This window comes from Sphaeramia orbicularis, chromosome 18 (genome assembly GCF_902148855.1).
Source record: "Sphaeramia orbicularis chromosome 18, fSphaOr1.1, whole genome shotgun sequence".
NCBI lineage: Eukaryota > Metazoa > Chordata > Actinopteri > Kurtiformes > Apogonidae > Sphaeramia > Sphaeramia orbicularis.
In genome coordinates, this window is record NC_043974.1 from 41558739 (window position 1) to 41572023 (window position 13285).

Here is a 13285-nt window from a genome sequence, read left to right on the forward strand (position 1 = left end):
CGCAGACTCCCTGTGGCTGGAAGTAGAGCAGCGGCAAATCAGGCCAAAGCATCGACCCCGACGTTTCATCTGGATTTTGTGCTGCAGAAATGTTTATGCAGGTTTGAAGAGGAGGTCGACTCTCGGATCTGAGCTTTGATGAAGCTCCCGCACTTTAATGAGGAATTACACAAGACATGTGCGGTGAAGGAACCTGCCACAGTCGATCAGTTCAGCTGCTGAGTGTTTGTCTGTAGAACCTGCAGAGTTAGAGTAGAACAGGCAGACGACCTCTGCTGACCTGGTGGACAAAGAGGTCTACTGTGACACTGATGGAGCATGAAAAATCTACCCTTTATTCTGTTTGCATTAAAGAAAGGTCTGACCAAGAACCATTTCAGACTTTAATTTTGTTTCAACCAGACTCATTCATGTTATTTTTCCTTAATTTGATTCATTCACATAGGATGCTCTGTAATTTATTTAAGTTAACCCTTTGGGTGCTGGAGTTTGTTTTTTTTTAATATTCAATTTTGATATCAAGATTTCAAAAAGCTGTATCTTGGAAGTGGTTAGAGACAAAGTCATACTGTAAATGACAAAAATATTGGGTATGACCCAAAGTTTATGATGGGAGTAAATGTATTCATCTAATTTGGATATTGTGACATCACAGGACGGTGGCCATATTGGATTGTGTCACTTTTAGTAAAATTGAACTTTGAACATATCTATAAGGAAATTTTCTTTAGGGTTTTTTTTTTTGTCATCTTACTCTTAAAATAAATGAACAATTAGTAAAAAGTACAGTAAGTTTTAGTAGCTTTTTAGACAAAGAGCAGACTAACAAGATTTGACAACTCTATCTGGAGCTATGGTCTTCATTCAGTTATGCACATTGTCACAATATTGCAACATTGGTGCTCAATGGGATAGATAGATAGATAGATAGATAGATAGATAGATAGATAGATAGATAGATAGATAGATAGATAGATAGATAGATAGATAGATAGATAGATAGATAGATAGATAGATAGATAGATAGATAGATAGATAGATAGATAGATAGATAGATAGATAGATAGATAGATAGATACTTTATTTATCCTTTGCAGGAAATTATTTGGTTATGACTGCAGTAAAAAAAAAAACTTAACTGTTTGGTTAATTATACAAGAGACTAAAATCTGTCAAAGGCTTTGACTTTTGATATGCTGTCGTCATTTGTTTTGGTGTTTGCGACTTCGATGCTTAAAGGGTTAATGATAGTTGATCTTACACCATAGAATCTTGACTATCAACCCCAGACTGTTGGCCTTGATTTTAAAAATCAGCTTCCTTAACATGTATAATACTGATACAGTACTGTTAAGAAAATATTTACATTCTAATTCGTAAAGTTGCAGGGGCCAAAATCAAGGATAAAACGGACATTAATATATACCTTCCTTTTGCAGCTCTCGGCTCTCAGTTCAAATTAAAAGATTAAATATAAATACAGATGAAACTGATGTTGGAATAGAACAGGGGTACCAATACGTCCATCAAGATGGTCTCGTAGTAAAGGTAGCGCAGGTAGAACACACACCTTTAAAAAAAACTGTTTTAGATGTTTATCCTCTATTCTCCCTAGAGCATTTTACTCCTGAGGTCGAACACGTGTTACTGAAAAACTCCAGTGAGTTAAGTGAACGAGTTAACCTTCCTTCCTCTTTATATCTACAAAAGAAAGGCTATAAAAACAAGTGAGAGCTGGGCCAAGTAAGAAACCAAACCTTACCACTTCCATGAGGAATAGGAGGAGGATTTTTTTTCACTGTCACGTTTGAAGTGTGTTTGTCAGATCTGTCAGTCTATCATTGCTTTTCCACAGAAGTGAAATGTGGAAAGGCACTTTGAAACGGTTCATAAAAACTAGGACACGGACTTCCCTCTGAAAAAGCGAGCTGCGAAAGAGAAAGGTGAGGAAACTAAAATTGCACTTGAGACAGTTCAGACATCAGTCATTTTTCCACATGAGGATTATTAAGTCCAAATATCGTTCCATCATGACTGACGATCATTTGGACAGGGTCTTGAGGCTAGTACCTGCAGCTACTGTCTGGACTGTGCAACCCTGGCATGGAACGGATGGAATCTGACCAGCCATTGGCAGTTACAGTTGTCAGTCATATGTTTAACCCTCCTACCTGTCTCATGACAACTGTGATTAGATAAAGTCAGAGCATGACAAGGTAGATTTTCTACAGTCTGAAATGACAGGGAAGGAGTAGATACAGAAGTACCATGTCATCAGACCACTTGAATTACAATATGAGTTTTCCTAAAATTTAAGGTGAATATATATTTATATATATATAGGGGGAATAATACATTTTTTAATGAATTTAAACCTTTTTTTAACCCTACAAAGAGCTGCACAAACAATTCAGCCTCATAATTCATTTCCACAGCTGACCAAATAGATATGTTGCTAATGTCTGGACACACCTTATTGTAAACAGATGCATAAATATCAACATGGATCCAACGTCTCAATTAACTGATTGAGAAAAAAAAAATCCAGAGTGCCTCTGGTCTAAACTAAGTCTAAGCAAAAGTTTAACTTCAGTTGCTGAGCTGACTGGGGGATGGTCACAAAGTGTTGGGTTTAAAGGCCCATTTATGCTCTATGTTAAAGATGTATACGTATATGAACGGAGCGTTCTGTCCGTCCTCTGCGTTCATTACATCTGTATTTCTTTCCATTCTCTGGGAGTTTGCAGATGCGAAACCCGACAGAGAATACAGAGTGGTACCACCAGGAACCATGGAGGCAGTGTTAAAAATAATTTCCTGCAATGGTGGAATTTTTCAAAGAGCGAGTGTGAGTTAGTGAAAAACTAACGAAATATTCACCATAACTACCTTTCTCAATATTAACATTAGTATCCACATTATTAATACCTGCACTGTTTGTTATTATTGACTTTTTTCTTCTTCTTCTTCTCCAAAAACTTTACTCTTCTTGTGGTATTCAATCAGTATGTTAATTCAGAGCGGTGTCCTCTGGTGGATTGATTGACAAACACTCATTCCAATGCAATGGACGCATCCAAGTATGAAGACAATGAGCCTGTTTACATGACCATAAAAGTCTGACAATAGGGAGTAATCAGATAAATGTAATAATCAGATCTAATGCATATGCACACACTTAAGAAATACGATAATCAAAAAACCCTGGTTTAAATGCTCCAGTCCATTATTGGATTTCTTTCAGAGCAGGTATGTGGTGATGGTAGACTTAAACTTCTTGTTATTGTCTTCCACTCACATTTGACTATGCAGACGTAGAAGAACAAAATAAATCAGATTAACCTGTATACATGCAGGAAGACATCAGAGTATTGAAAAGAAATTCAGGCGTGCTAATCCGATTTCTCAAAATCAGATTACTGCTGTTATCTGAAAAAACATATCAGATTATACTGTTTACATGGTCACCAATAAGCTGAAAAGTCCAGAAATCAGAGAATGATCAGAGTATTAGTGTGAATGTAAACAGGCTCACTGTTTGATATGGACATATCTATTTACATACATAAGGTGAGCAGGTGAACTTCAACCTCACCTCTGCAGACAGCAGGAGTCCCTGACCAGGTGCCGTCAGCCTGGCACAGTCTGATGCTGGTTCCCTGGAGGTCGAAACCCTGCTGACAGCGAACACCACACGCCGCATCGTAGTTATTGTTACACACATTCTGGATGAAGAAACCGTTTTCAGGTGGATACAGAGGTGGACAGTACACGGCTAGAAGAAGATGGAAGACAAGGGAGAAATAGACAACGATATTATAGTACAGTAAGTACAGTAGCTAACAAATGGACACACAAAACAGGCTGGATATGAAACACTTAGTTAATGCCCGTGACAAAAAGCTTTAAGAAAGCATGAAAGCAGAAAAGTGCAGCTTGTCAAACATCACCTCCTCAAACTATACAGACTGTAGAGAGAAAATAAAAGAACGTGATGATTTATGAACAGCAGGGGTGTCAGCTGACCTGCTCAGAGTGTGGAAATTACTAGCTCCAATAAGAGATGGGGGGCATTGATATTACTGGAAGCAGATCCTGATACCGGACACTGTCAGACTAACCACTGGACTTTGGAACTCTGACTTTGTGTTCCAGCTTATTCACAGTCATCTACCACATTTTCCAACACTCTGAATATGGACTAGCATTAGTCTACGTGACACTGCTGATTAATGAGCTGATATTTCTTCATTTATAGAGCATGTTCACACATGTGCTAAAGCTGATCTAGATTTCCCTGTCAGCACAACTTCATGAGGCCTGATATTCACACAGTTTTAAGTATACAATTTAGAAGCAGAAAGTGTTAGTCCTAGCTGATAGAATTAGAGGAAAGGAGTATGGTATTCTGTGAAATGTGAGCAGTTCTTCCGACAGGTCTTCCAAAGGCAGACAGCAGATGGTTGTACCTTGGCAGGTCATGCCTACTGACTGGTATCCTGGCTTGCAGACACAGTCGGTGAGCGATGTGCTGCCAGGCTGAGACGTGTGCTGCTGGTCGGGACAGGGCAGGCAGGTGCCAAGGCCTCCGGGAGTCGCTTCAGGTTTGTAGGTGCCGGGTGGACATGCTGGCAGTGGGACAGAGAAGAAGATAAGATGAAAAACACTCCATATAAGTTTATGTAATAGCATGCATGAGAGTGACAGCTGCATGGAAAGAGTGGACTGTATGATGGACATGTATAAAAGAAAATTTAGCTGAATATGACTCAAACTGAAAAGCAGCTTTACACATTTATGAGAAGGACTTTGATCGTATTCATGTCTGGACATGTAACGGCGGAAAATGTGACAAAAATGATGGATCGGATTTGGGATTTTTTTCTCTCCGGGTACTCTGGCTTCCTCCCACCATCCAAAAACATCCATTGATAGGTTAATCAGTTAATCTAAATTGCCCATAGGTGTGAATGTGAGAGTGATTGTTTGTCTCTATATGTCAGCCCTGCAATTAACCGGCGACATGTCCAGGGTGTACCCCGCCTTCGCCCATAAGTAGCTGGGATAGGCTCCAGCGACCCCTGTGACCCTAATGAGGATAAAGCGGGTTCAGATAATGACTGAATGAATGAATGAATGAAAAAAGGGACCTGTATTCGATCTGTTAAGGACAGTTTGAACAGCACAAATCCGATCCAACCCAAGCCACTTTCATATGTGGTCCTAAACCTGATATATATCTGATATTTTGCAATGTGACTTCAGTCTGAACAGCCAGGCCGCATTTATCTGACTTTTACGTCATTGAAATGAGACAAACATCACAATTCTGCGCTGAAATGAGAGGCCTCCATATGTATTATGTCAGGACCTCTTTTGCGCATGTCACTTCAGGGTTGCATTCTGTTCATACTCAAAACTGACAGAAGTCACATTTAATGTGTAATATGAACGAGCACACAAAAAAAATCAGATTTCACCAAAAAATCTGAATTGTGCATTATGACCTGCTGTCTGAATGTAGTCTAAGGGTGTTTTCACACCTGAATCGATTAAAGCTGTTGTTTTCTCTACCACTCTGGGTATGATACACTGCGATGTTGCAAACATTACCATAAAGCAGAGCAGCTCTGTCGAAAAAGTGCCGCTGCCAGACGTAAACAAACAGTAGGCTAATGAGCTTAATGAGCTTCATACCTTTCATCAGCTGCCGGATAAGCAAGTGGAGAAAATGAGTTGAGGAGCAATTTGGATGGAAGAAGAAATAGAATGCCTCATTGGCATTTGAGAAGATCAGCATAATTTGGAAAAGCTCAATAACTTGCACAAAAACTCCGAAATATTCAAGGTTTTCAGTGAGTGCATGAAGGAATGTAGCTTCCACCTGTTTCCATGGGCCCGGTGTTGGGGGCATGGAACAGTGTGAACATGAACTGAAACAAGGTGATATGCAACACTGGAACACATTGTAATACATTACCCCCTGAATCAGAACAAAATTCAGATGTGAAAATACCCTACATGATCTCACTGGTACAAAAGACAAGTGGAGTTCAGTTAATTACTCCAAGCAGGGGCTGAACATCTTCATAACAAAGAAATACAACAAGTTGAAAAGCATCAAAGACGTTTAATGGTTTGCATGTAAGGACACATGGGCTACATTAGAGCATCACTCACACACAGACATAATACTGTGTTTTCTATTAACATCACCTGAGTCCAATCAGAGGACACACTGTTAGAAAGACGCAGCTATGGGTTATACACAGGTCATCCAACATTCTCTCATCTACCATCAATCAACTTCCACTCAAACAGTTTTAATGCATCAAGTACTGGATGTTACAAAGGAGGAAAAATGAAAAAGTGAATCAGTCATCTGTTCTTATCAGAGTTTGAAAGGTTACGTTCACATGGGACCGTTTCTAAGAGACAGAGTGAGAGTGTGATCGGTGAAGTGATACACTCGGTGACGTAATCCAATGTCTAATTTATCCATGTTTACTGATCTCTGCTCAGATTAACTGCTTTAAATTACGACAGAAATTCATGTCAGAATTTGAATTAAGCCTTATCAGCTATTATATGGACTGTTTCACTTAAGCAATCTGTTGTGCTGATACAATAATTCCCATAACTCAGAGCAATTATTGGAGCATTTAGAAGGAAAAACCTTATCAGTTCTTGCCCAAAGCCAAGTTTTTTGTTCACTTGAATCCAAACCAATTTAACGTTTGAATGCTTTCTAAACAGCACAAATAAGCTAAATTAACTAATTTATCTTTGTGCTGATTACATTTATGTGTAATTGCACTCCATTTTCAAAATCATAGTGAAGGCAATTAGGAGTTCATCTTAACTGCTACAAGTCAATTGAAAATGAGTTCATATGGGATTTCAGAAGCTAGTAACCACAGCTTAAAGGACAATTTACAGTATTTGTAGGTTGAAAACTACACAAAATTAGCTAAAATTTTCCATACAGAGGAAGGAATTAACAGTTTTGATGTTATGTCAAATATATCTGTTGTTTTGTAGGGGTATCTACTCAAGTTGCCGTAGTAACCATCTGGTCCCCGTCTGTCCAGTCTCATAAAAACCACTTTGTACTCTAAAAGGATTCTTAAGTCCACATCCATGTTTCCATTGACATATTAACATTGAGTGTATTTTTAGCATTGCATCAAAGTTTTATGAATACATCAAAATTTTAAGAAAGAAATATTCTTTACTCATGATAACTCATCCGGTGACGTCCAAGTCGCCCCATAAAGAGCATACAAAGCAGTAGCAGCTACAGACACATATGAGTAGACAGTGCATTAGGTGCTTCAACCTGTTGCTGTTATAAGTCAAAGTAACCTCTACAAGTGACAAAAGTCCACACATTCTTTACCCAAGAAGAAGTATAGATGACAAGTGGTACCAGGCACAACAAACCCCGCTCCTTTCACATATTGTAATTATTATTTATTATTACTTATTTTGGCCCCGATCCAGCTGATGTCATCATGTCTATGCAAGTGCTGATGTCAGCATATCGATTGCCTCAATATATGTGCAAAGTTTGAAGCAAATTGAAACAAAATGTATGTTTTTATAGACATTTGAAATTTCACCTATTATAAGTAAACTAGCTCGCAGATTTGGTCGTTTTTATGCTGCTGTGTATTCGTGCATGCTGTACCACATTTGTCCAGCAGTCACCGCCAAAGTGTTGTGAGTACAGCAACATGATTGTAAGGATATTTTATTCCAAAATTACTAATATCTCCCAAAATATTGGTCCTATCAACTTGCCGTTTTCGCTAGTCTGTTCCTTGACCAAAAATACATAAGTATGCCTAACTGCAGCAGTCAGCTCTGTACAGATTTTGTGTGATTTTGTGTGTACACATACATACACACAGAGGTCACTTGGCTTTTATAATATAGATGGGAGAAGAAAAAAGATTTTAAAAATTCATCAAAAATTTTAACTTTGACCTATGTTTCCCAAACTGTAATCAGATCTATTCTGGATTACTGGCAATCCATAAACCCAATTTGGTATGAATTCAACCAACAGTTTTGCTGCTAGACTGTTAACAACAACAAACAAACAAACCAAAAACAATACCCCTTGCCTCCCCTTCGAGGGGCGGGGTAAAAATAAAATTTACAGAAAAAATAGAAGTACCGAGTCAGCTAGCTCTGAAAGTATTAAGAGGAGTAAAAGTAAAAATAGGACCAATGTCCCTGTATCTCAGGGTCATGTTCTATCAAGAGTCAAAAACAAGTTGAATTTGTAAGGTTGTCAGGTTCTGTTCAGTGTTAAGAGTCCTGTGGTCTGGATGCAGATCAATCTCCCAATAGAAGTCGGTGGTACTTTCACTGGAGGAGAACTCTACTAATTAAATGACAGTCCATATATGACTTCCTATCACTGCTCAATAGTAACATAAATTAAAATATGGACCATTATAAGTAAAGGCAAACTTGTAGTATTTCAAAAATGAGTAAAAAAAATTCAAAAATCTAAATTTCTCAAAACTGTGAACAAACTTTGTAGACATTGTCCCAAGGAAACTGCAATTTCAACAAAGATGACAAAGATGACACTGGACACGGCACCTTCACAATAGCTCATGGCCTACTGGAGCTGAAAAAGGATTATTATATTTACACCAGATATAAACTAAACCTTGAATTGTTCCAGTTGGTATTATGTCTCCTGGTTTCAGACTATGTGTTGTTGTTTCATAAATTTAGGTTGAAACGATGTTCCTTATTGTCTGATGATCCTTGTTACCTAATGCAGACTTAAAGGAATCACAGCTACAGTTGGGTCCAGTCTGCCCCAGGTCCACTACAGAAGTAATGGTGCCCTGGGGCCACATTCAAACCAAGAAATACCAGTTCTAGCCACTGATAGCAATGCCAGATGAGAACAACACATTGTGCTTTAGCAAATACAAAGATCGTAGTAACATGTCCACAGATACAAGCTGAAATATACTGTTTTACATCGGATATTAATAAGACAAATATGCTAATTAACAACACAGAACAACTTTCAAAACAGTTGATGCACAAAGTAGCCTTACATGTTAAGGTTAGTGAAGTTGGTCTGACTTTCAGTGTTCTTCAGGGGGTATTCCACTTGGAATGTCCACTGGGGAACTCAAAAATTCAGATTTCCCAGTACAAATAGAATGCACCATTAATCTCAGAAATTGCCCCTTTATACATTTTACTGTTAGCCTTCATTATGCAAGTACCAATGGCAATTTGTTAACAGATGACAGTTGTCATTACTTTTCTTGGTGCAGCATTATGAATCACCACAAGCTTTTATGAGCAATGATCCAAATGTTCTTTTGAAGTTACTGGAAAACAAACTCATTATTGACTACAGCAGTTTTTACTTCAAAACAGGCTACACACTTCCTGGACAATTTAATGTGGTACTGTGCACTTTGAAGAGATTAAACTGTTAATCCACAGTTGAAAAAACACTTCATAAAAAATATGTTGAAACTTCTATCTGCAAATCAATAGTTTGCACATGTTATCTGTTAAACAGTTTTATTTAAAGGGCTTACAACATGAAAAGTGCATATACACTGAATAGAAATGAATCCTACACAGATGTGACAAACATCCACACATTCTTTCTTCAGAGAAGTGCAGACACTTAAACAGACTGTGGTGAAAGTAGAAGTACTGACTCACTTGAGTGATCATAGTCATAATCATATCTACTCTGTCATATTTACCCTTTGGACGTGTTTTTTCAAAAAATATTCAATTTTGACATCAAGATTTCAAAAAGCTGTATTTTGAAAGTGGTTAGAGATAAAGTCATACTGTAAACGAGAAAAATATTGTCTATGACCCACAGTTTATTGTGGGAGTAAATTTACTCACTAATTCGCATTTTTTGACGTCACAGGGCAGCGTCCATATTGGATTGTGTAGGTTTTTGTAAAATTGAACTTTGAACATATTTACATGGAAAAATTTAGGGGTTTGGGGGCTTTGTCTTTTTATCCAAGCAGCAGAGTAGCCAAATCTGTCCTTATCTATCCAAACTAACACTAAATAAACTTTACTTACTTACTTACTAAACCATGCCTTTAAAGTGCATTTTCTTCATCACTTTGAACAGAAACATGCTGTGAAATGGTGTTAAGATTGAAAGTTGGAGGTGAAAACAACATTTGGCAACTCTATCTGGAGCTATGGTCTGTTTCATTCAGTTACGTTGCTTTTTGCGACATGGCAACTTTTTAGCACTTAAAGGGTTAACATGTTGTGAAGACTTTTGAATTTCATCATTATTAATAAAGTATTTGTACTTAGTTACTGCCCACCTCTACTCTTACAAGACTCAATAAATAATATATTTCTTATTAGAGCTGGCCGCATTTCAAAGGTTTCTAGATGAGGGAATAAACCTTATGTAAATGGTTTAATAGAGAAACATTTAAGAAAGCAGGTTTAATCATAAACTGTACTGTAGGTGTGACAGAGAATCTCCAGTACTGATATTTTCACAACTCATTTATGTGCCTCTAAGCCAGTGCACTAGGTGTGAATTTCCACTGAGGAGCCAATGCCAGACTCGCTCTGCTTCCGCCTGTGATGAAACCCAGCAGCAGGTCAGCCAGGAGAGGTTAGCCCACTGTAAAGCAGGCACCGGCTGCACCCACTAACCCACATCAAACACACAAACCCATGGGATTTACCTGTCTGTAACTTTCACTTGATAACAAAAGCAGCCGCTGCGACTCCTTCCTACATGTCTGTTTAACTCAGATGAGGCGTCTTACATAAGAGAACCTGACCGCTAAAAGTGTTTGCTCTGTTCAAGTCCTCAGGAATCGCTTTTACTGCTTCAATTAAGCTTTACAGGAAGCCTAGTCATTTTTAATGAGAATAATAATTCACCCAGAACCCAACAGTGGAAATACTGCATCAAAAAATATAAAATTTCAATACCTGGCAGACTGTGTGAGCTGGCAGGTGAAAATGTACACAGACAGATGCATGATCGCACACATAAACACACACACCCACACACAGAGTTTAGAAAGACCAGGGCCTGGCTTCAGACTGCAGGAACTGAAACCAATGAGGCAAAGGATGAACAACGATGGATAAATGATGAAACATGCCGCCATGGGTCGCAAATAAAAAGGAAAATCTGGAAGGTAGACACAAAGAAATCTGTGTGAATTCCCTTTAAATCGTATCCCTTCTCCATGACTTCGGCCAAAACACGGACCCCATACTGAAACTAATTGTGTTTGGACCTAGTGACAGTCTGCCAAAACACAGTTCGGAGTCCATCTAACGGTCTGCCTATGAATGTGGAGTTAACTCTGCTGCAGTGTACCTTTCATTTAGAGAGGAAGTGGAGCGTCAGTGAGCCAGAGGACCATAAAACAGAAAGAGCCCGCTGTGTCTGGACTGGAAAAGATCTGTATGGAGGGACAGCCGCTGGTCAAAGAGAACTACTGTACACACTAATGATGTTAGGAAAGGCCACAGCCAGCCTCTGTGATCGCACACTATTTATTTAATGTTAAAGCAATATTTGAGCTTTCCTAATAACTATTAAAGTATTTAAAGTACATGTACATGTCATAGTACAGCACTTTCCCATTCCCTGAGGTTAACAGACACGGGAACGCCCCCAAGAATTCCATTCAGTGGAAACTGCTTAAGTGTGATCACAGTAACTGGGCTCAGATGGATCAAAAAGCCCAAAACAAAATGGTAGAGTTGTATATTTTGATATTGCTGTAATTACATTTATTGCAATGTCACTTTATTTCCACCTGTAAACTGTGACTGCTGCTGTATTTTGTGCATATTTAGAGGTTTATTTTATTATATTTCAGCATAATTTATGGTAGCTTTTTATATTTTATATATTTTATTTCATATTTTATCCTATTTTCATGCTGCAAACACTAAGACCTAGGTTACTGTGTTTCGTTCTTTCATGTCTATTGATTGAATGACAATAAAGCTGAGTCATTTCAGTTAGTTTTGTTTAAATTGTTATCTTTGTTTCCAAAATGCCTCAGAAATTTATACACACACATACATATATATATATATATATATATATATATATATATATATACACACACAGGGTGGGGAAGCAAAATTTACAATATTTTGAGGCAGGGATTGAAAGACAGTGTATGACCAATTAGTTTATTGAAAGTCATGAGAATTTATTTGCCACAACAAAACTGACATAATAGAAAATGTTTTTATTCTATGTGTCCTCCTTCTTTCTCAGTAACTGCCTTCACACGCTTCCTGAAACTTGCGCAAGTGTTCCTCAAATATTCGGGTGACAACTTCTCCCATTCTTCTTTAATAGTATCTTCCAGACTTTCTCATAATAGTTTTGCTCATAGTCATTCTCTTCTTTCCATTATAAACAGTCTTTATGGACACTCCAACTATTTTTGAAATCTCCTTTGGTGTGACGAGTGCATTCAGCAAATCACACACTCTTTGACGTTTGCTTTCCTGATTACTCATATGGGCAAAAGTTTCTGGAAAGGTATGGATAATAGTGTTAGGTATGATTATGACATCAATATATGTTTGGTTTCAAAACAATTGACGTAGTGCCTGCTGAGAAAAAACAACTAAATGTTCATTGTAAATTTTGCTTCCCCACCCTTATATATATATATATATATATATATATATATATATATATATATATATATATATATATATATATGTGTGAGCTCCTTGTAGACTGACTACCTCCTTGCAGTGTATTTATTTATTTATTTTATTGTCTCCTGGGTCGGTTTTGATGCACTTCTATTGCTTTTTTTCCCACACTTTTATGTATATATATTTATTGGTGTACATGGACTTTTTTTTTTAGCAGAATTATGTGTTTTTTCTAGTATCTTTTATCTGACTCCCTGAATCACCGACCGCACAAAAGTTCCTATGTGTATATGTATGCACAAATGGTAAATACAATTTTTGAATCTCTGAGGTGGTTTTTACTTAATTTCTCTCAACATTGATTTTTTTTTTTAATCCATGACTACGATTTTAAATGTTCTACCTCTAAATTTCTAAAATATTTTTCATGCTCTGACTGCAAATAATAATTTTCTGCCACAACTAAATATCTACTTTTTTCACATCTGACTGAGGAAGAAAAATCTCTCATTAAACTTTAAGGAAATATTGATGCTTATAAACTATTTGAACAAAAATATTGGGACACATCATGTCTACAGCTGTAAGA

At 37.5% G+C, this 13285-nt stretch overlaps 1 protein-coding gene across 2 annotated transcripts in view; it reads right to left on the reverse strand.

The window, feature by feature from the left end:
* svep1 (sushi, von Willebrand factor type A, EGF and pentraxin domain containing 1) overlaps positions 1 to 13285 on the reverse strand; it is a 171849-nt gene that overhangs the window by 86738 nt on the left and 71826 nt on the right. For both annotated transcript variants that reach the window (XM_030162208.1, XM_030162206.1), the window contains exons 4-5: positions 4470 to 4628; positions 3596 to 3775 (exon numbers count right to left, since the gene is read on the reverse strand). In XM_030162208.1, the coding sequence (XP_030018068.1) occupies positions 3596 to 3775; positions 4470 to 4628 (339 nt within the window). The remainder of the gene's footprint in view (positions 1 to 3595; positions 3776 to 4469; positions 4629 to 13285) is intronic.